Source organism: Micropterus salmoides, unplaced genomic scaffold (assembly GCF_014851395.1).
Source record: "Micropterus salmoides isolate LMB-PRFRI ecotype aquatic unplaced genomic scaffold, ASM1485139v1 Ms_hic_scaffold_8, whole genome shotgun sequence".
Classification (NCBI taxonomy): Eukaryota; Metazoa; Chordata; class Actinopteri; order Centrarchiformes; family Centrarchidae; genus Micropterus; species Micropterus salmoides.
In genome coordinates this window covers 35658629-35681995 of record NW_024044570.1, presented here as the reverse complement: position 1 = coordinate 35681995, position 23367 = coordinate 35658629, and the positions used below count along the sequence as shown (strand labels likewise).

General features: G+C 41.5%; 1 protein-coding gene across 1 annotated transcript; it reads right to left on the bottom strand.

The window, feature by feature from the left end:
* cry2 (cryptochrome circadian regulator 2) lies at positions 1-21753 on the bottom strand. Its single transcript, XM_038705786.1, has 13 exons — positions 21445-21753; positions 16875-16983; positions 12015-12157; positions 9076-9260; positions 8489-8577; positions 7879-8019; positions 7619-7744; positions 6715-6900; positions 4011-4162; positions 3688-3890; positions 2614-2694; positions 1919-2472; positions 1-1500 (listed from the first exon to the last, which is right to left on the bottom strand). The coding sequence occupies exons 1-12, from the start codon at positions 21600-21602 to the stop codon at positions 1925-1927; spliced, it is 2121 nt and encodes a 706-aa protein (XP_038561714.1). The 5' UTR covers positions 21603-21753; the 3' UTR covers positions 1-1500; positions 1919-1924.
* Between the last annotated feature and the right edge of the window lie 1614 nt (positions 21754-23367).

Here is a 23367-nt window from a genome sequence, read left to right as displayed (position 1 = left end):
TTTCAATCACAATGCCTTCAGCAATTTTAATGAAAATAAACTCTTTTTGTACAATACAAAACAAATAAATATCCATGTAGCCCACAGACTGTCCTCTCGCACCACAGAGCATCATCCTGTTGTTAGCTGGAATGTACAGCAAAACCCAAGTATCTGATTAGGGCTTGTGTTGAGGCTAAGTGGGAGCTGTGAGCTTTTCTGACCTGTGACCAGTTTAGCCCTGATGGGCTGAAGTCGGGGTTCTACTGGCTGATTTGCTCTTTTACCTTCTAGGATTCAAACTTCACAGTTCCCGCTAGTTTTTAACACCAATAATATGACACCTGCACGGGCTGAGAGGTTTGTCTTATAACAAACTATGATCCCTCTTTGAGGAAATTTCGACCCATCCATCTATTTCCCCAGGGTCAGAAGTGTCTTCTTTTTTGACCCCTAAATCAGACATCAACAAGAGCGTTCTCCATCACTGTTTTCCCATCTGAATATAAACGACTGCCTCCTAAAAACAGGCCCAAAATGTTCACAACTGTACACAGAATGGAGCTACAACATAAAGGCTAGTACATCTGTCTGGAGCTGAACAGTAAGTTTTTGGCCTGAACAGGACCCAGAATCATGTAGACCATCATTCTGGGACTCAACCATAACTTGTTAAATCTCATAAACCACAATTTTGCAAGATGTTTACAGCAAAAAGTCAGAATACACTGCTTTATCAAATTATTTTCAGTTCAGTTACAGAGAGTCTAGTGCAGATATAGGACAGTGTGTTTTGGCAGGCAACATTCAGGCTCCTGCCCAACCTGGTTTCTAAGGAGAGGACATTTGTAGAAGCAAGAGGACAGTACAAGTACAGAGGTGCTATTGCTAATGGCCAGACTATGTTGTATTGCGTAAGAGTGGCGGTACATAATGTTGCTTCTTACTAACTGTGTGTGTATGTCTCAGAGAAGGAACTGTACAAGAGAAGATTACTCATTAATTATTACTTTTAGGATTATGACCTCCTTCATTTCCTCAAATAAAAATATCTGTTTAATCATTTACAGTATTTCTGGACTGCTTCTGTTCTAAAATGTGCTACTCTTATTTAAATGATTGTCCAGACAATATTTACATTTTTTCCAGGACTGGGATAAATTTGAGTAAAATGCTTTTTTACTGCCTCCACTTTTGTAAATGGCAGCATTTATATAGCGCTATTAACCAAAGCGCTATACATTCACCCAATCACACACTCACACGCCGATGAGCGTGAGCCATCATGCAAGATGCTGGCATGAGCATCACGAGCAGTTTAGGGTTTCGCGTCTTGCCCAAAGACACTTCGACATGGTGACAGAAGGAGCTGGGGATCAGCTGATGACCCGCTCTACCTCCAGTTGTATGCATGCTAATGTACATTTATGTTGTCCACATATCCAGAACCCTGTTCCTTGTATTCCTTATCAGTCCACTTCTCCAGGAAGGACGTTTAAACATTGTTCTTTTGAACTCCACCTGAAAGAAAAGCCAGAGAAGAAAACACCATGATACTTCCATGATACTGCACACACATAATCTTGTAATCTTGCAGGTCACCCCGGTAACGCAGCCAGCGCAGTTGAATAAATGCTGTTATAATTTTAAGAAGTTGTTGCCTGTGATTATTTGTGTATAATCTTGTAGTTAGAGTTGGTTACCACGGCCAATGTGCAGATTCACTCTTCTGTTTGCCATCAGTAGGTGGACAAACCCTCTTTTAGACTGATCATATTTGGTTATTGGTCCCTGATTCCAGGGTGGTGCCCCATATTAATTAATTGTAATTAATAATTTTGAATATTAATAGTTTAATTAATATTTCTAGAATATCTTTGATATTCAGCTAATAACCAAACCTGACCATATGTTGAAAACCCCAACATGTGTATTGTACCTGGTATTACTGCTGATGTCCTGCAGTCTCTCCAGAAGTCGCCTCCTCCATTCTCTCCTCATCCTGCTCAACGTCCTCCTCCATCCTCTCCTCCCCTTCTGCTTCCTCCCTCTCCTCCTCCTCCTCTGATCTCCTCTCTCCCTCCCTGGCTGCTGGAGTGCAGATCAGTCGCCCTCGCTGCCTCTGGCTGCGCCGGACCTTGCAGGCAAGGCCCTTCCTCCTGTGCCCCAGAGAGGAGAGAGTTGCGGTTGTTGCGGGACTGAGGGACGAGGACAAGGTGGAACATGAGGCTGCAGGGGACACCGATAGTGGGCAGTGGGCTGGTGAGGAGTTGATAGGTGTGGACAGAGGATTGCTGGCAGTAGATGTTATGGCTGCAGAGGGCTGTGTGCGTGAGCTTGATGAGGGGCAGGGTGTCTGGGAAGGGTGAATGTTCACTGCGTCCTCCGGCTCGGGATATGGGGCATAGGTGGAGGATGCACAGACTGTGGACGAATCAGGCGCTGTAGAGCAGCCAGCTGCTTCACTGTCAGCAGGACCTCTGGGAGGAGAGTCTAGGAAAACACAAGAAAATAAATAATGAGCAGATATTGTGAACAGTTTGACTGTGACACGTGTACTAAGTAATAATTATGCTAATATTTTGTAGATCCTTGATGGGAAAATAAGATTCTTGCTTCTGTGTTTCCTCCTACCAGGGCCACTGCTGGTCTGCGACTCATCCGTCATTGGTGGCTCTGCCTCCTCTTGGATGGTTGGTACTGATGCTAGTAGACCTGACACACACACACACACACACATACATACACAGTGATGTAATCCTCCTCCCTACCGTAAGGTGTATCTATATAAAAGTGCTAAATTTACTTCCACTCCAACGAAGGAATCTGTAAACAAAATGTTCAATTTTAATTCAACATTTCATAATTCCTTTTACAGCAATTGTATCTCTTCATGATTTTGTTGAAAGTGTAAAAGAGTGAGAAAGGCAAGCAGATGGATCTTTGAATTACAGTCTGGCTCCAAATGCACGAAGTAAAGAAAATATCTGCAAGACTGGTACAGGAGGAGAGAAACATTGGATATGTGGCTCCTGTTGTGCAATATCATTATTTTCTTAAGTTAGTATTTAACTTTTACATGTGAGCTTTGTATGTGAGGTGTGCATGTTAAGGAGCTGACATCATACAGGAGCTGTTTAAGCAGTCATAATCACACAGGGTTGTCCATATTTAGTCAACGATCTATTAGAACAGGGCTGACTCAATGCCACAGGCCACTGAAATATTAATTATGATGTTAAGTAAAGACAACTTTACTGTGTTCACTCATTTTAAATGTCGACACAGCCGTGGTCATTAACCTGTGGTTATGATGACCGTTTCAGGCGATGACATGGTTTAAGGAAGGATTTGCAGTGCAGCACAGCAGACAGCTGTAAGTAACTACTGTGTCCAGATTCTGCATCACACCTCTTTTCACTTTCATGGAGGTTTCCGTGTACTAACTTTACCTCGAGTGGAGGCTTTCAGGTCCTGCTGCGTGCTATTACTAAAAGGCTTCAAATGGAGTTTTTAACTAAAACTAGAACATTTGATCGTATCGCGCACGATTTTGTCTTGCCTTCATTGGCTCCCTATTCATGTCAGACAGACGTGCCTCTGATGACTAACAAAACTGTATATGGCCAACACCTTCCAGACGGTCTGATCTCCTAAACCTTATACTCCATTCTGTGTGTGTGTGTGTAGTCTTGTTAGTTCACTTACTGAGTCCTCTGTAATGGGAGAGTTGCTGGTAAACTTGTTTCATTCTCTCTATGTTGAGCCTGCTGCCCTCTGCATGATTAATCATTGGTTTGGGGTAATCCACTCCCACCACACAGTTGGCTGCCTTCTGGACCGACTCCGGGGCATTCCACGGCTCATAGATGTACCGATTCGGGTAGTCTTTCAAGATGGGGATGTAATGCCTGAAGAAAAGTCATATTAAAGCTCACATGGAGGAAAGATCCCTAAGTTAGCAGAGATTTAATATGGAAAAGGATGTGGTATGGTAAGAGATACTGTGCAAGTGCCACAATAAAGTCTACCTGATGTAGTCTCCTGATGGGTCAGTTCTCCTTCCAAAGCCGACAGGACAGTAGCAGTGGAAGAACTGCTGGAAGAAGGCACTGCAGGACAGCCACATCCAGCTGCCAGCATTTACACTCCAGTCTGCATCCAGCAGCAGCTCCTCAAACACCTGCAGGAACACACAGACACAGAATGCTTCATGATGTACACCAGGACTATTCTATCACAAATTCAATTGGGCCAGATTTTGAAAGCAGGAGGTGGAGATGGGCCGGACACTTTCTCACGAGTTGGGATAGGTATCATTAGGATTTTGATACATTCTTATTGATAGTTTTTCATTACTAAGTAATTGCCTTTTAAAGATTTAAAAAAAGAAAACATTCAAAATAGGATTAGAATGGATTTTTTTATTATAACTAAATGTTTATTAATAATAACAGTCACTAATATCTCACTGGAAGCAAATCTAAAAAGTCAGTCAAATAAATCATATTCCTCACATTATAATACTGAGTGAAGTTTAGAAATACTGATAAACTCAGTCCTTATCGGTCCTTCCTCCTCCTCCCTCTGCTGCTGCTAGTAGAGAGGGGCTGGTTTGTCTCAGCCAGCAGCAAAGTTTATATACAGGTGAAACTTGAAAAATTAGCATATCGTGCAAAGGTTTATTTTTATTTCAGTAATTCAACTTAACTTAACTAATATATTATATAGACTCATTACATGCAAAGTGAGATATTTCAAGCCTTTATTTGATATCATTTTGATGATTATTGCGTACAGCTTAGGAAAACCCCAAATTCTAAATCTCAGAAAATTAGAATATTACATGAAATCAATAAAAAAAAGGATTTTAAATAAAGAAATGTCCGCCCTCTGAAAAGTATAATCATGCATATGTACTCAGTACTTGGTTTGGGCCCTTTTGCATGAATTACTGCCTCAATGCGGCGTGGCATGGATGCTATCAGCCTGCGGCACTGCTGAGGTGTTATGGAAGACCACGATGCTTCGATAGCGGCCTTCAGCTCTTCTGCAGTGTTCGGTCTCATGTCTTTCATCTTTCTCTTGGCGATGCCCCATAGATTCTCTGTGGGCTTCAGGTCAGGCCAAGCACAGTAATCCCATGGTCACTGAACCAGGTTTTGGTACTTTTGGCAGTGCGGGCAGGTGCCAAGTCCTGCTGGAAAATGAAGTCAGCATCTCCATAAAGCTCGTCTGCTGAAGCATAAAGTGCTCTAAAATGTCCTGGTAGACGGCTGCGCTGACTCTGGACTTAATAAAGCACAGTGGACCAACAGCAGCAGATGATGACATGGCCCCCAAACCAACACAGACTGTGGAAACTTCACACTGGACTTCAAGCATCTTGGATTGTGAGCCTCTCCGTTCTTCCTCCAGACTCTGGGACCTTGGTTTCCAAATGAGATGCAAAATTTGCTCTCATCAGAAAAGAGGACTTTGGACCACTGAGAAACAGACCAGTTCTTTTTTTCTTCAGACGTTTTGTTGTTCAGGAGCGGCTTGATTTGAAGCCCGTGTCCAGGACCCGTCTGTGTGTGCTGGCTCTTGATGCAGACATCCACACATTTGAACGGCCTTTTCCTGACCATCCTCTCCAGGCTACGGTCATCCCTGCTGCTTGTGCACCTTTCTCTTCCACACTTTTCTCTTCCACTTAACTTTCTATTAATGTGCCTTGATACAGCACTTTGGGAACATCCAACTTCTTTTGCAATTACCTTTTGAGGCTTTCCCTCCTTGTGGAGGCTGTCAATGATGGTTTGTCAGGTCAGCAGTCTTCCCCATGATTGTGAATTCCACTGAACCAGACTGAGAGACCAATTAAAGGCTCAGGAACCCTTTGCAGGTGTTCTGGATTAATTAGCTGATTAGAGTGTGACACTTTGAGCCTACAATACTGAACCTTTTCACAATATTCTAATTTTTTGATTTTGGGGTTTTCATAAGCTGTACGCAATAATCATCAAAATTATATCAAATAAAGGCTTGAAATATCTCACGTTGCATGTAATGAGTCTATATAATATATTAGTTTCACCTTTTTAAGTTGAATTACTGAAATAAATGAACTTTTGCACGATATGATAATTTTTTGAGTTTCACCTGTATGATAAATTTTAATGTACGCAGCAAACTAAGCTGAACAGTTACTAAAGACAGACATCTTGCACTTTAGCTTGTTTTGTGTTGATTGGCTTTTTACTCCCAAAGATTTTATTGCACCACGTACTTTCTCGTCCACTAATGAGCATAGTCACTGATCTGCTGGCTGACTCTGTGCGCTCGTGGAGGCGCTCTGCAGCAACACAGAGGGGGACAGGCTGCTTGCTGAGTCCTGGCTTGGCGGTGATCGGTACAGTGCATGTGAAACTCTCAGCAGAGATGAGAAGGAAATGAAATAGCGCTCTCGTTAGCTACTTCCATACACTGCGTATGGAGTTTACTTTTGTTGTCATATATCAGATTATGTATGATGGGACACACGGAGGTTGCTTCTGGGCCAGATGTGGCCTGCGAGTCGCCAATTGAATAGGGCTGATGTATACCCATTTATCAATTCATACTACAGTGAACTTGACACAAACAGCCATTGATGCTGCCAAAGTAGACGGTGTAAAAGCAAACGCGGTTCATGTGTTCTCCGCCTCACAGTTTGTGTTTGAAAAGACTAAATTAAAGACGGTTCTGTCCTACCTTCATGCCGCTCTCCCAGCTGATCCACAGGTCTCCCCTGGTGAGGAAACAGGCCACGGCATGTCGGGCCAGGTGGTGGATCCAGCCCTCCTGTCTCAGCTGGGTCATGATAGCGTCAATCCAGGGAAAACCAGTCCGACCCTCAGCCCACTTAGCCAGTGCCTCTGGGTTCTGGTCCCATGGGATCTGGAGATGTATGACACACGAGAGAAATATTAACTATAGTACATACTCTTCTGTTATGTACATGTTTATAGTGCTATAGCTGGTTAGTACACAACACTGGTTCTATTTCAGATTATTTATCATCTGTGAATAAACAGCTTCATTAAATCTGGATATCCACATGAGCTCATGGTCAGAAAAGGAAAGAGGGGAGGAATAAGATTTTACAAGTTTAGCTGTGGTGAAGCTGGAAGCTTGAGTCTGAGGGACAGCTGTGGGGGAAGGGAGAGAGGATCAGAGAGGAAATCAATCATAATTTAATTAACTTTGCATCTGATCTGATTCTGATAAACGATGGTATTTATGAGCCCCTCCCCACAAGGCTGTGCTCTATGAACTACTTATTATTTCTTTATTTATATTATACTTATTATTCTAAATACCAGCACTAGGTGTGATCTGAGAGGAGCAGACTAGCAGAAACCCCGGCGAGGGGAAATGCAGTTCAGCCGGGCTACTGACAACACATCCAATACAGGCCGAACAAATCTATGAGTATTGTGGTAAAACATACTATAATCATGACTATTTGGATAGTTCAGTTGGACCACAGTGCTTGAGAAGCTGCCCTTTACATAAAATGTCTCACCCTCCTATAAAACAGCTTCTGGCCTCATATCCATAGGACATTATGACCTACTGTAATGGTCTACAAGAGCTGATTGGTGCAAAGGCCCACCTGGACACAGATGGGGTTTCCCTCCATGCGGTCAAAGTTTGGGTTGTTGGTGGCAGCTGTGTAGAAGAACTCCCTCCATAACAACTGGCCAAACAGGGACAGAGGAGGACTGCAACGCTTTCGGAGCTGATGGCAGGCACAAGAAAGAACGAACAACAGAGGAGAGAAGAAGAGAGCAGTGGATTGTCATAATTGAGAGGGAACAGAGTGGAGTATGTTTGTGTAGCCTGAACTGATATCTCTCTGAGTATCCACAGTACCTTCATGTAGAGCTCTCTGAGGTTGTAGTACAGAACCCTACAGGACAGACAGCCGAAGCGCAGGTAGGGGCTGAGGCCAGTAGGACTGGCATACAGAGAACACCTGTTTACTCGAGGATGCTCAAAGTTGGCTACCCACACCTGTACGGACAAACACAGTGAGGGCATTCAAGTCATCACCCGAGATATCGACATGTAAAAACACATCTTTTTCAATTATATTGTTATGATGTATAATGCTGTGGATTAAATAACATTAGTCCCTAAACATAGATATTAATCATATTAAACTACTTTAAATTCTCAGATAGTGGCCAGGACCTTTACTCCTCTACCTACAATTAATATATTTTAGTAAGAAGCCTTCCTGTTTCGTGCTCCTGTTTTCATTTGTTGATGAAGTTAACGCAATTATGTTGCCTTGATTAATTCACTTTGGTGTACCTTTTCAACAACAACAACACGATCAAGTCAAAGTCTTGACTCATTCACTCATAGTTTCTCTACTCTGACGCTTTTTAGATTGTAGTTAAGCTCCCATCATTGAAACTCAACACTTCCTGCACCAATGTTTGACATTAAAGACCTTTAATGTCAGCTTCTGGTTTACCTTTTTGTCCAGATGTTTGTTGAGTCTGTCTGAGGCCTCTGACTCTCCTCCTCGCCACACAGCTGGAGGTAAACCCTCTGTCCTGAACCCTGGACACATATTCACATGGAGACAAGGTCAAATATAAAGCAGCCATTATCTGATGAACCACACTTTGCCCAAGTGCTAACTGTTCTCTATATGCTAATCCCCATTTAATAATTTTAATGTGACTATTATTTACTGTATGTCTACGGACCTGAGGAGTTTATTACAATTTATGGTATTTTATTTACTAAACTTCTGAATGGAATCTAGCTTGATGCAATTGCCACACAGGAGACAAGGACACATATTTGGACTAAACTGCAACTCCAGTTGCTCTGGTAGGATACGAACACAGCGTGCTAGTGTTCAGTTGCATCCAGCAGTGTGGAATTATTTATCAAATCAAACCCAACAGTAATGAATAAATCCAACCACGTCCTCTCTCCTAGATCCTAGCTGTCCCTCAGTATAGCCAGAGAACAGCTAAATGTAAAGAGTAAGGAGTCCTACAGCCCTCATATTCAATTCTAAAAAAATTAATGAAAAACAATCATGTATACCTAGTTCTTCCAGTGAAGGGATACTGTATAGTTGGTCATGGTTGTCAGCTATTTTAGTGTGACAATTGTCCATCTGCTGCTTGGTGATGGGAGGCAGTGGTCTCCTAGGCAACTCCAGTCTGCTCACAATGGTCTGAAACCGCTTAAAGGTCAGAGGAGGACTGTTGTTGTTCATCTCTATTATCCTGTGACCAATACAGAAGATAGAAAAGTATAGCAATATACAGCAGAATTTATGTAACATAACAATTATTTATCTTATGTAAAATGTTGACATTTTGTCATGAGTGTTGCACTGGAGAGTATCCGAAATGAAAAAAGGTTCATCATGTCGTCCGAGGGTGGCCAGAATACCAATAACAGTGTCATTTCTAGGAATTCTTGCCAAAATCTTTTCTCCATTTTCCCCCCAAGACTGACACCTGTGGGGACCGACCGACCGACCGGCCGGCCGACACCTGTGGGGACCGACCGGCCGACACCTGTGGGGACGGACAGGCCGACACCTGTGGGGACAGGCCGACACCTGTGGGGACCGGCCGACCGACACCTGTGGGGACCGACCGACCGACCGACCGACACCTGTGGGGACGGACCGACCGACCAACCGACCGACACCTGTGGGGACGGACCGACCGACCGACCAACCGACCGACCGACCGACCCCTGTGGGGACCGACCGACCGACCGACCGACCCCTGTGGGGACCGTCCGACCGTCACCTGTGGGGACCGACCGACCGACCGACCGACCCCTGTGGGGACCGAACGACCGTCACCTGATTTGTGGTAACTGTGTGCTTAGGTTTAGTTGCAGTGGTTTCTGGTTTCTGTGCAAGGAATTCACAGGACAGAGTATTTTGTCTGCCCAATTTTGCTGACTTGCTCAGATCTTGTTGATTTTTGTGCTTCTATTATGGTTAAGTGGGCTACATAGTCAAATGGTTTCTGTTTTTGTCCATTTTAATAGTGTTTATTGTTGATATACAGGAGTCTCCACAGGATGTTTTATTTTGAAAATTGACAAGAATCTCTATGCCATTCTGTGTCTGACTTCGTGCCTCGTTCGATCTGCTCTGTGCAGCTTGACATGGCTTCGGCAGTACTCTACTGTTTGAACTTCTGAAATGCATCCAAGAGTGATAGTTTCATCAAAAATTGTTTCCTATCATCACTGAACTATACCTTCACAAGTAACTAGGAAACTGAGCCTCTTTTTTATTTCAACCTCCAGGTTGTTTTGCCAGTGCATCTGACAGCAGAGCTCTGTATTTATAGCTTCTACCTTATACAACTCCACTATATCTGTAAGGCCCTTCTGGATCCCTGGTGGAGTTGCAGCAGGGATAGCTTCCTATTGGTCGATTCACTGCGACTACTTTGATGAGCAGGGTAAGCTGGGCACAAGTCCACAACTACCAATATAAACCCTCTGGGCATCTGAGCACACGCACAACGCTAAGCTCCGTCCTGTCTAATCCGCTCAGAGTATTCTTAACACACACACAGACGTAATATTTCAATTTGTTATGTAATGCAGTGAATTGAAGTGCAGGTATTACATATGTAACACCTGCAGGTCTGGATACTCTCAGTGTACAGGCAAGACACAATTTAGGTGCTACTGCCTCAAAAGCACCACAGGTGTTCAGCCGTCTGCGTGAGACAGACAAATATAGCTTATTTGACATAAGAGAGCGACCTGATGAGTAACGGTGAAGCATTTCAGCCACATCTGCAGGAGCCTGACTGAGCTCTGCAAGTAAATGGACACAATCACATCTACAGAGAATTTAGCCAACAGAACATATTCAGGGATCACAGGAAAATGCCAACAAGTAATTCATCATTAAGGCCCCTAGGAGCCGATGTTTGAGGAGTATGAATACTGGAATTTTAGCCAGTGTGTCACACCATAAATTGATGCGGAAAGATTTACCTGAATGCAGGAAATTAAGCGTTTAATAATTTTCATAATTCGGCTTTTAAGATCTTAAAATAATGTTACAATCTCATCTCGATCTCAGGACCTCAGTCTTGTGAGCTAAGTGTCTCGTCATACCCCTACTTCTTTTTATTTATTAATGCTGATGTTTCACTTGCCATGTAGATGTATTGCTACAGGTCTATCTACAAATTTAACATGCAGCTTTTGGGAATGTAGCTTAGCCTTTGGAATAACATGCGGCCATGCTAGTCAATGAGTCCACAGCGCGTCCCTGATGCAGCTCTTCACTCCGAGACACAGCGAGTCTATTTTTGACAGAACCGGCGTCAAGCTGCGCAGTTCACCTCAAACCAGACAGGAAGTCAGACACAGAACGGCATAGAGACTCGGTCAACTTTCAAAATAAAACACCCTGTGCAGACTCCCAATCGTAAATCAACCATAAACACAGTTAAAACAGACAAAAAAGAAAACATTTAACAACATAGCCTACTTAATCATAAAAGCACAATTACCAAATCAACAAAATCTAAAATGTCAGAAAAATCTGGTAGGCAAAATTACTCAGGGATCAGCATAGCAGACGACAGAACACCAAGTCACAGAGAGCCGTGCTCCGCTCCTGAAACTGGTCAGAGACACTTCCAGTCGACCCCGGGGCCCGCAGTAACGCGATGCAGCCAGACTCAGTCGACTTTCCAGGTAAGAGCTGAACTAGAGCGGCATCTGCAGGGATAAAGCCATTTCTGACGATAACATCAGCGTCTTTGCTGGGTGGGTGTTCCCAAGCATACCTGCTATTTTGGTTCATACATGTGCAGCAGTGCAACAATTTGAATTCTACTTTATCTCATATAATGAACTGTCATAACATGCCTTACAATGGTGTTTTGCACCATACTAGATTTCAGGAATAAAACACGAATCGCTGATGTCAGTGTTTACCAACCCAAAGTGAGCACAATATGAGTGTGTGTGTGGGTGTTACGAACCTATCCAGGTTGTAGAGGGTGTGTGAGTTTCTGACAATGGTCTCCACTCCAAACTCTTGGGCCATTTTGATGATGGCCCCATCTCTCTCCTTCCCATAAGGCTCTGGGTCATATTCAAATGTCAACCGAGTCACTTCCCACTCCTGCAGCGAGGCACAGAAAGAAAGAAAGAAAGAAAGAATTTGTTAGAAAGACAGCAAGACAATAGCAGGCTGTGTAGCAGGGCTGAGGATAACTATGTAAAAAACCAAACAACACTGGTCATGAAACCATTGAAGTGTTTGGATTCAACATTGGTCTCAGCTTGTGCTTTCTGTAATCCAGCTCAAGGTGCACCTTTATACAATGCAACAAACCAGGTCACAGTTAAATGTAAAATACATGCTACAAGCTACAGTTTGAAGACTAATTGTGGACAGTTTGGACAGAAAGTTCTTTCTCACCCGTAGTTCAGTTCATTTGGTCCAGACAAAGCTAAATAAAAAGATATTTTAACACAACTTTAACTTTTAGTTCTGGTCCGACGCTAATTTGAACAACCCAAGAGGAGTAAACATGTCAAGCTATAATATTGCACATTAGCCTCTGCACATATTGAATATGATATGGATATCTTTTTTAATTTTTCAATCTTGCAACTTATTGATTAGTCAGCAACTATACAGTAGTTTAGCTTTTGAATGCTCTGCTTTCAAACCACAATAAATTCCCAACATTCCACTTGGAAGTAGACAGAGACCCTCCTTTTCAAGCTGTCTTGGTTGTTTGGGTTGGTGGATTGTACATCAGAGTAGGACTGACAGCTTTCACACCAGCCCCAACAAACCAAACGGGATTATGCACCAGAGTTTGTTCATGTGAAAAATTGGTGGGGTGATACATTTCTGTCACATGTCTATAAACAAAAAGTGTTATTTGCAGGTAACTAGTCTTCTAAGGGCTGGAAGTGAAGGCTGGAAGGAGAGCCATTATCCTCATTATTATCAGTTCTAATTTATTAAGTTTAAAAAGGCCACAGATTTAGTACGAATATATGGACACTAGTACAAACATAAGATCAAGTAGTGGAGCAGGAAGGTCCAATTTCTTGTAAGAAGTCTTGTGATTTATATTTTCATCCCATTCAAACTCTATAGTAGCTCATTTATCTGACCAGTAGGATGTGTTAATGACAAAGCTACAGTGTTAGGTTGGAATGAAAAACTGCAGACTATTGGGTTTCCATTGCATATAATGGAAAACCAGCAGTGTTTTATGTAATTGCTATTGTATAGAGATGGTCAATTGGTCCTCCTTGCCTGGAACCCCACAGTGAATCTCCTCATAAATGTTAACACCGTCTGCAGCTGCTCTAACATGGTTTAGTGCAGTGTGAACATGCACACTATGTAAATTATACTGTATTGCATTGACATTCAAGTCACTGAAATAACTGAAGTAAGTGTGTGCTTAGTCACACAACACAATAATCATGTTTCTTGGCACCAACTCAGTTTCAGTGATTGTCACTCCTCCAAACAGCACCACATCAGGGTGGGTTTAATACATCCTGAAAACATTACTGCTGGTAAGGCTACAGGTGCAATAGCTCTACAAACTCACTATACATGACCAGCAGTTGACTCCAGATGAATGATAATGTTCCTTTGTAATTATTGGATGTATAATTATTGAATTATTGGATGAACTTAAAAGGTGATATGTCAATGTTGTGCTCGCAGTTTGCTTCTGCTGTCCCCGTAAGGCAAAAAATAAAATACTTTTTCTTTATTGCAGGTTTTCTAAACCTGTCTGTTCTACTCCAAACTTTGGTACATTTACCATATTTGGTCATGGTTTCTGCAGAGTCAACCATGTTATGTTTTAAAGCTTTTTAATGTCACAGAGAATGGCATTTAATACCTGGATCACTGTCATACCAGTCAAAGTATGAACGTACAGTGGCAAGAAAAAGTATGTGAACCTTTTGGAATATCATGTTTTTTTTCCTGCATATATTTGTCATAAAATGTGATCTGATCTTCATCTAAGTCAAGGGTACTGACAAATATAATGTGTCTAAAATAATAAAGTAAATTCTGATCCCTCATGTCTTTATTGAGAGCAACCAAACCTCATAGTGCTTGTGGAAAAAGTTTGTGAACCCTTGAGTTAATGAAAAAAAGCTAATTGGAGTTAGGTTTCAGCACACCTGGAGTCTCGTTAAGAAAATGAGTTTGGAGGTGTGGACTACAATCTACTTTGACTGATAAAAACCCCTCAAACTTTTGGAGTTTGCTCTGCACAAGAAGTACACGCTTATGTGAGCCATGCCTCGCCAAAAAGAGCTTTCAGAGGATCTACGATCAAGAATTGTTGGTTTACATAAAGCTGGCAGAGGTTACAAAGTCATTTCAAAGACTTTAGAAACACACCAGTCTACAGTTAGGCAAACATTTTACATCTGGAGACACTTTGGGACTATTACTACTCTACCAAGCAGTGGGCGCCCAGTCAAAATGACACCAAGAGCACAACAAAGACTCATTAATGAGGTAAAGAAACAACCCAACCCAAATCCTTTTTTTATCCATTTTTTTGGATAGAAGCGTCAGCTAAATGAATAAATGTCATGTGTCTACATGTCGTAAAACATTGAACAAGCAGAGTATCTACAACAGGACACCACGAAGGAAGCCACTGCTTACTAAAAAGAACACTGCTGCACGCCTGACGTTTGCAAAAGAGAACATTGGTGCTCCACAGCAGTACTGGCAAAATGTTTTGTGGACTGATGAAACTAACATTGAACTACTTGGACAAACCACACAGCACTACATCTGGCGTAGAAGGGGCTGGGCATTTCATCATGAAAACATCATCCCAACCGTAAAGTATGGTGGAGGAGACATCATAAAATCGGGCCAGCTTTGCTGCATCAGGGCCTGGCCAGCTTGCAATCATTAAGGGGAAGATGAATTCCCAAGTATATCAGACAATTCATCAGGATAATGTGAGAATGTCTGTACGTCAGCTGAAACTGTGTGGAAGTTGGGTGATGCAACAGGACAACGACCCAAAACACCGGAGCAAGTCCGGCTTAAGAAAAACAAAATCCAACCAGTTGTTGTTGAATGAGTGTGTTCAATAAAGACATAAGGGATCAGAATTTACTTTATTTTAGACACATTATATCGGTCAATACCCTTGACTTAGATGAAGATCAGATCACATTTTATGACAAATTTAAGCAGAAAACCATAAAATTCCAAAAAGGTTGACATACTTTTTCTTGCCACTGTATGATGTTGTAGCCTGAATGGGAATGACATAAATTACGGAACATTGCGTGCAATAGGTCTTCTAATCCCTCATTTGACTTGTATGATTGGTGTTCAGACTTTATTATGGTGTTGACAGATCACAAGTCAAGTTATACAATATTCTCTACAGTATTTCGAGGTATCAAACAGATAATCTTCAGCTTTGGCAAACATTTCAATGGATAGTATATTATTGTCTGACAAGCACAAACTTTAAGTCAATATCACACAAGTTCCTGCTTCACCATGGTCACTGGTCTGACGTGACTAATGTGTCGTCAGGATAACTTCAGTAATCTCTACACTATTGCTTTGATTACTTGAGTAATTTTATTAGGTGATGTTTCGCATAACACTTTCCACACTTTTCCTGATGAGCCTGTTCAGTCTGAAATGAGACTCTGGATTTTCCATTCCAGTTAGAGGGTTATCTTAAACTAGAAAACCTACTCGCTGGTTAGATATTAGTTTGTTAACCAAACATGATCTTAAACGCTTATGATCCATCTGTCATCAATGTAAGGACTGCAATCGCCATCTTGGATTTATCCTCGGCACAGAATAAAATGCATAGGCTACACCGTCCTTCTTTAGAACACTGCGACTGTGGATATCAAGGCAGCTGTCAGGTTGTCACCGGTTGCACTGAAACATTTACCATGTGCTACATTAGTGCAGTATCACTGTTTGAATCTAATAAATCTGAACATTCATTCGTTGTAATTAGATCATAGTTATCACGTTGGAGATGATGTGAATGTTTGAGTGAGGATGATTGTGGTGCAGCTGAAACGACTTTAAAAATGGACTAAACATAGTTTAAAAGTGAGTCTTTGATAATTAGCTGCTTAGTCTTATTGTGTTTTGACAGTATTTCATTAAATGCCAAATGAGCAAGATTTTTTATGTAAAACAGACGTCTCAATTTACACTCAGTTTGAACAAAGCCACATTTTCCACTGCAAATCACCAAAATAATTAATAATGGGTCGGACTGTGACTGTACAATCACATTTCAAGTTCAGTTATCACAACCAGGTGACACAGGATGGGAAATTAATGTGTTGTTTGAACATTAAAGCATGTAATTGGTATATTAGTACACCAGCAGCCATACCAATGTAAACCATGCTACTGACTGAAGCTAAGCAGGTTTGTGCTTGGCCAGCACCTGGATGGGAGACCTCCTGGGAAAACTAAGTTGCTGCTGGAAGAGGTGTTGGAGGGCCAGTAGGGGGCAGTTTTCCCTCTGGTCCTAAATAATAAGACCTCAATGATGGAGACACTGTGCTGTACGAGCTACCGTCTTTCGGATGAGACATTAAAATGAGGTCCTGACTCATTGTGGTCATTAAAAATTCCATGGCACTTGTCACAAAGAGTATGGAGTTCTAATCATCCCCTGTGGTAATTGGCTTAATGTTTCCCGCTCTGCCTTAAACTGATGTGTTGTGGCGCTAAGTGGGTGCTACACATTGGCGGTGGTTGAGGAGACTTCTTTTGGTCGTGAACGGTTGATGTTTGCATGGTGTATGTTTTGTTGGACAGGAATACAGACCTTTAAAAGCCTTGGGAAAACATCAGTAGGCTGCCCTCTGACTACAAACAATCTGGAGTTGAGCTTCTTCAGACTGCTGTCCAGGTCTTCCAGAGCCTCCAGCAGAAACCTGCACACAGACACACATAAGGGAAATGTAATTAGTAAGAAATATGACATACCTACAAGTCAGCAGGATGTGCAGCTGTGATGGCATTGATTGTTTTTCAGCACAGAGATGGGACCATTTCAGTCTGTAACGTGCTTTTCATACAACCCCCACTCACCGGGTGATTTTTTATTAAAACTGACAGACTCAGGAATTCTGCTTCTATGGGGCAAAATGCTGACTCCAGCACCACAGCCTACTATCAGTAACTGTGATCTGAGGCTGTGGTCACTGTGTGAATGCTTTTCCAAACTGCAAAAACAGCACAATAAAAAGTTGGTGAAGTTTACGAGGTTTGACAAACTGTTGCACCTAATTGTCCATTTGTAGATTTGTATTCTTATGCATCAATGACAAAGTCATTTACTAAAATCTTGTCAGAAGCTTTTGGACAATTAATTGTGAGTCATCTTTCAAAAAAAAAAAAAAAAAAACATTTTCTGGTTCCAGCTTTTCCAATGTGAGCATCTGATGTTTTTTTCTTGTTTAAATCATTGTAATATAGACTGTTTTGGAGTTTAGGATTATTAATTGGACACAACAATCAATCTGGAAAACTATTTTCAGACTTGACATTTAATTTTCTAAGTCAGGGGTATTCAATTAGAATTCAAAGAGGTCCAGTTAGAGAAACTTTCCTGAAGCAAAGGTCTGGAACATCAAAACAACTAACATGCGTTATCATTCAGTACCATAACGTATAATTGTATCAACATGTGTTTTTAGTCAACAACAGACTGTCAAATCAAATGTCAGTTTTCACATCAAACTGGTGGGATAATAAATAATAACTACTCTAATAATAAATTTAAGTAAACTAAAATTAAGTGTCTAATTTTTAGAAAAAATGAAATAAAAAGTGTAGCTTTAAGTGATGAAGTGCAGTCTTAACCAATTTTATAATAAACACATAACAAATGAACAGAGAAAGTAGGAGCTACCTCTCCTACTTTCTCTTGTTCAGTGAGAAACGTGAGCTCTAGCTTGTCCTGCCAGCTAGCATCAGAGTTCTATGACCTATTCTGATTTTGAACGTACATGTAAAAATCTGTACATTCTTGATTAAAAGCCATGTGAAATCTCTTTTCCCTTTCGTCTCCTCAATTCGTGTGTGCGCGGGTTAAAATAGAAACGCTCCGTCACGAGGTAGGAAGTTTCAATAATAAATCTGCTGTAGGTGGCGGTCCGGAGAGGACAGCGGCTGGGTCCGGATCTGGACCACGGTCCGCCTATCAGTGACCTATGGTCTAAGTTATAGACCAGACAGTTAATTGATTAATTGAAAAAAAAAAAACTAATCAACAGCTGAATCAATTATGAAACTAGTTGTTACTTGCAGCCCTAAAACTGCCTCACATTAGTTGGCTGTGTATAGAAGCAGCATGAGGTTGGTTACGTTTGCATTAACAAATTGCTGCTGCAACAACTGCGCCTCCAAGCTCAGTTTTCTACCAGGAGTTGTTGATGAAAGAGTGAACATATGGTTGACATTAAAGGGAAATAAAGCAATGATGATGGTAATGAGCTCAGCCCTGAGGCATGAACCATCCCAACCCTGGTAGACGGGTCAGAAAATCCTTCAAGTGGTGGTTCCAGGTAAGAGTCACTGTGTCAACAAGCTTCCAGCTTCCTAAGGAGTCCTCCAGTTAGCTTACATTTATTGAGCCAATTAATCATTAGAACCTTCATCAACCAATCAGCACAAATGTTCTTTAATTCAACATTTAGTAATACTGAAACATAGATATAGACATAGATATAATTGGTCTTCCCTCCTCTTTTGTGTCTTCTAATCAGCATGTGGCACCTTTTCACTTCATTGACAGGTAAAATGAATTCATTGTAATTCTGTTAGAAACTCCTGGACTTTTAATAGCTCCTGTGTTTCAGCAGGTTTTCTGCTCATGTTCAAAACTTTTCGCACATTCAGAATCACAAATGTGTGTTCTCTGACATTGATATTTTCTGTATAAATTAATAATAAAAAATTGTAATATTACAAGATACTGATGATAGTATCCCCTTCAGACTGCCTGACAGGCACAGAACCATTTGGGAGTGCACTGGATAAGTGCGCGCTCTTTATTGAAGGTGGAAAACTAAAACAAACTGAAAACACTTGTGATCAGGCAGAAATCCCACCACAAATCCACACAAATGTGAACTTCACTAGCTCTGATAAAGTGCAGCTTACATTCCCTTCAGTGGGAAGCAACCTGGAGCAGAGAGACAGTCCAAAACAGAGCAAAGTGTCTCGAACTACACTGAGACCACACTGCAGTCCAAACCTTTTACAAGTCTAAATACCTGGGGACTGCAGGAAATACTAACACATGCACATATGACTCCAAGAAACCTCTTAAATGCCTTATTTTCTGGTATATTACACATTTTCTGATAATATTATTTTTACTCAAGATTTTACTTCAAAATCTCAGATTACTATCATTTGTTTAATGACAAATGCCCTAATAATCTGTCGTAGTTGACAAACTACAATTCCATCTTTTGGTTACTACAATTCCATCTTTTGGTTTATAAATAGTTAGTTATTCTCACAGTGGTTATATATTATTTTGATAGAACATTATTGCTAGAGACAATTCAGTAGTCGCTGGATATTGGTAGGAATGTGCAAGGCCAGCCAGTGGCATAGGCAACATAGGCCGCTGCCAAGGGCGCAAAATATCAGGAAGCTCTGCACAGAAGGATTTTGATTTGGCACAAGCACGAATCAGCTCCGCCCAGCCGCTGCGACGCCGGCATACGCCGAGATAGTAATTAAGTGCACCTCGTGCTGTGAGTCCTGACAGTTCTGAGGAGTCGTGTCGTGTAGAGTTTTGCAATATACACATCTAAAACCTGAGGCGCAGCCTTGCTCTGTTTGGGACTGTGAGCTACACTTTACTGGAGCTGCTGAAGTTAACATGTGTGTGGATTTGTGGCGAGTGTTTTCCTGTTGGTTTCGGTTTCACATGCAACATGCAGTCTGTGCACTGTGTCGGCCAAACGGTCTAAAAGGGATAATTCCAGCGGAGCAATAAGGAATGCACAGCAGAGTATAGGGCAGGTAGACTAAAAAAAATGATGAATTCTAATTAAATAATTACGTCAGTCTCGTAATATTGTGACTTTTTTCTGGGATGTCAGAGAACACGTGGAGATTCTGAATGTGCAGAAAGTTTTGAACATGAGCAGAAAACCTGCTGAAACACAGGAGCTATTCAAGTCCAGGAATTTAGAACTTTAATTAAAATTAACTTATTTGAGGTTAAAAAAAAAAAAGTGCCACATACACATCCCCGAACAAAACACACAAAAGAGGAAGAGCCTTACTGCATTATATTCTATTATTTTTTTATATTTTGAATTGTCACCTGCTGCCTACATTTTGTGCTTTCCTTTACATAAATTTAAACTTTTCCACTATAAATTGAGGCATAAAATTGGTGCAGACATTTTCACCAGAATGCAAAAAATGAAGTCTTCATTTCTTCAAATTTTCTGGGGGAGGACCCTCAGACCCTCCTCTTCATTTGAGTCCCCTCCACCAGTGAAACTAAACCAATGCTTTTACATAATGCAAGAAAACAGTTTCTGGGTTGACACACCGTTTATGGAGGTTTGGTCTCCTAATTTAGTCTATGATGTTGACAAGTATGCTAATCACACTTATTCCTTATTGACCATGATTACTGACTTGGCTGTTCATCTATACATGCTAAAATTGGGAGTTTGGCTGCTGAACTTTTAAAACAATTCCTGAGGATAGAGGAGTGATGAACCCAACCACTGAGGTGGAATTTTTAGGTTTGCGTATGGGGGCGCCAATTTAAAATCTGCCAGGGTCCAACATTGCCAGGGCCGGTGTTGGGGACGTGTCAGTCCCTACACAATTCTATGCCCGAGCAAAACACACTCGACTTATTAAGTCCAAGCCACATACTGCGCCATTCAGTGAGTTCATAATAAAAAATAAATTTCTTAAATAAAATGTCGTTATTAAGCAGCGATTTGCGTGTTTTTTCCTCTAACTTACGCATTAACGTAACGTTAGTTTATTCATTAAACGTTATTTATTTATTGTAACAGTTATTTAGCAGTTCCAGCGTATGCCGACAGGTCGACGGGTTCGATAAAGAAGTGATCTTCTTCTTGATGAGGAAACTTTGACGACACACGAGGATAACATTAAATAGTCCGTTTTCTCTGTGGTGCTTGGCGTTGCATGCTCTCCATTTTCAGCTAGCGTTAGCGAACCGACATGGAGAGGAGGCCCAAGCCTAAAGTCAAAGCGCTGCACATTTATAAAGCAATGAACCATACAGGTCATACCTCATAAAGAGTGCGCACATAATCACTTATGTTAAACGGACGTTTAATGGGACTTAAACGGGTCACAGATAAAGATAAGTTGCCTACCTCCATCGGTTGATTCCCACGTTAGCGGCGCCAGCAAACCACGGGTCCAGGATATAAACACAGCGAACTGTGTCAGCTCCATTCAGGGCCTCCTGCAACGCCGGATTATCGTGCAACCGCAGACCTTTGCGAAACCAGTGGACTGAATTCACCACCATGACTACTTCTTATTCCATCATTAGAGGATAATCCAGAGGGATAGGTCGAAATGAAGCCAAAAAATGCACTGATTTAAAGGCTAAAACAGTCACAGTTTTGGAGACTCCCAAGAAACTTCATGAGCTGTAAAACGCAAACCTACACTGAGGGGGCGTGGATACTGCGCTGTGTTTAGATGTTATTATCCCTGCATCTGTCCGCTGATTGGCCAGATGGTAAAACGTCTACATGAATGACATAGCTGAAGAGCTTTGATTGGCTATGGCAGCGAGCAGCGGCGAGAAGCTGTGTCACGTTTCAGATGGAGCACTGTCAGGCTCCATCTGATATAAGACTGTAGCTAGAATGTGCTCGCAGTTTTCACACGGTACATATTTACAAAGCAGCCTGCAAATTGTACACTCGGATGAGCTAGCTGGTTTTAGAGCTTCTGGGTGATGGAACATTTTATATTGCTCAATTCTTGCACAACCATGAGCAAAATACTTGCTGTTTAGAAAGTTATATAATTGCACTACTGAAAGTCACTTGGCTAGGTCTATTTCCTAAAGTAGAGACAGTGATGGCTGCGTTTTGCTTTTGCAGGTCAATACTACATTTTTCGTTCACTGAAAAAAATCTCATCTTGTGCTAAGCTTTCTAAATCTGTGAATGAGCTGCCCAAACTATAGAAACAACTAAAAAACAAACTGCATCATATGCTGACTTAATAATCCCACTTGTCAAGATCAGCACTTTAGTTTTTTAACTCTTCAGCCGCACTTACAGTGCAGATAAAATGTAGGTCACTCAAGTACACACAGGGGTATGTTCAATTTAAATGTGAGGGTGAGGTATGTGATTCTGGAGAAATCCAATTCCATGACAAATACCAAGATACAGAGCAAAAAACAACACAGCAAGTACTGTAACAAACATTAGCTTAGTTGTGGGTTAGCGTACTGTCACTACTGCTGCTGTGAAGCTAACATGCAGAGAGGATGACACTTGCTTTTGGTGATGCTTCTGTGTAGTTATCATCCTACAAAAGAGACCGATTGAAGCACTAAAACCTTGTACTTTTCAGACCTGACCGTAAACCTACTTACTGTTTTGAAATGTTTTTACATTTATTTGCTCCAAAGTCACTTTCACAAAGCCTGTCGCAGCCGCTCACCACCAGCTGTTATTTTATGGTAGAAAAGTTACATAATGTTGTGTCTTTGCTGTCTAACGTTGTTGGCTATCTTGCCACCCAAGTTTCAGTGGCAGCAGCAATGTTAGCTAGGCTGCTTGGGGACATAACGTCAGCTAATGGCAGAGGCGAGGAGACCCAAAAGGATTCACAGAGTGACCAAGCAAGAGGCTCCCGGACATTGGCAAAAGCTTTGGTAAATAAAAGGCTGCAAGACAGATGCTGAGCAGCCATTCTTTCTGTGGACACACAGAACTAGGCTAGTGAATAATATTGCTATGTCTTGTGTTGTTGCACTTGCTTGATGTTTGCCTGTGTTAGGAAAGTTGTGCACATACAAGTGTTTTGTTCAGCCATCGTGCTGACACGTACACAGAGGAGGTGTACTTAGTGGTATTTATTAGAACAAAACTGTGAAAACTTAAAGAGTCGAGGTGAAGTAGAAAACTAATAAACAAAGCAAGGTGAATCCAGAGACAGACAGGTGATAATCCATGCAACTGAGTATAAATCCACAAAACACTGGGAAACACGAAGGGCAATGCTGGTAACGAGACATCCAAAGAAACACAGGTGAACAATGGTGAAAC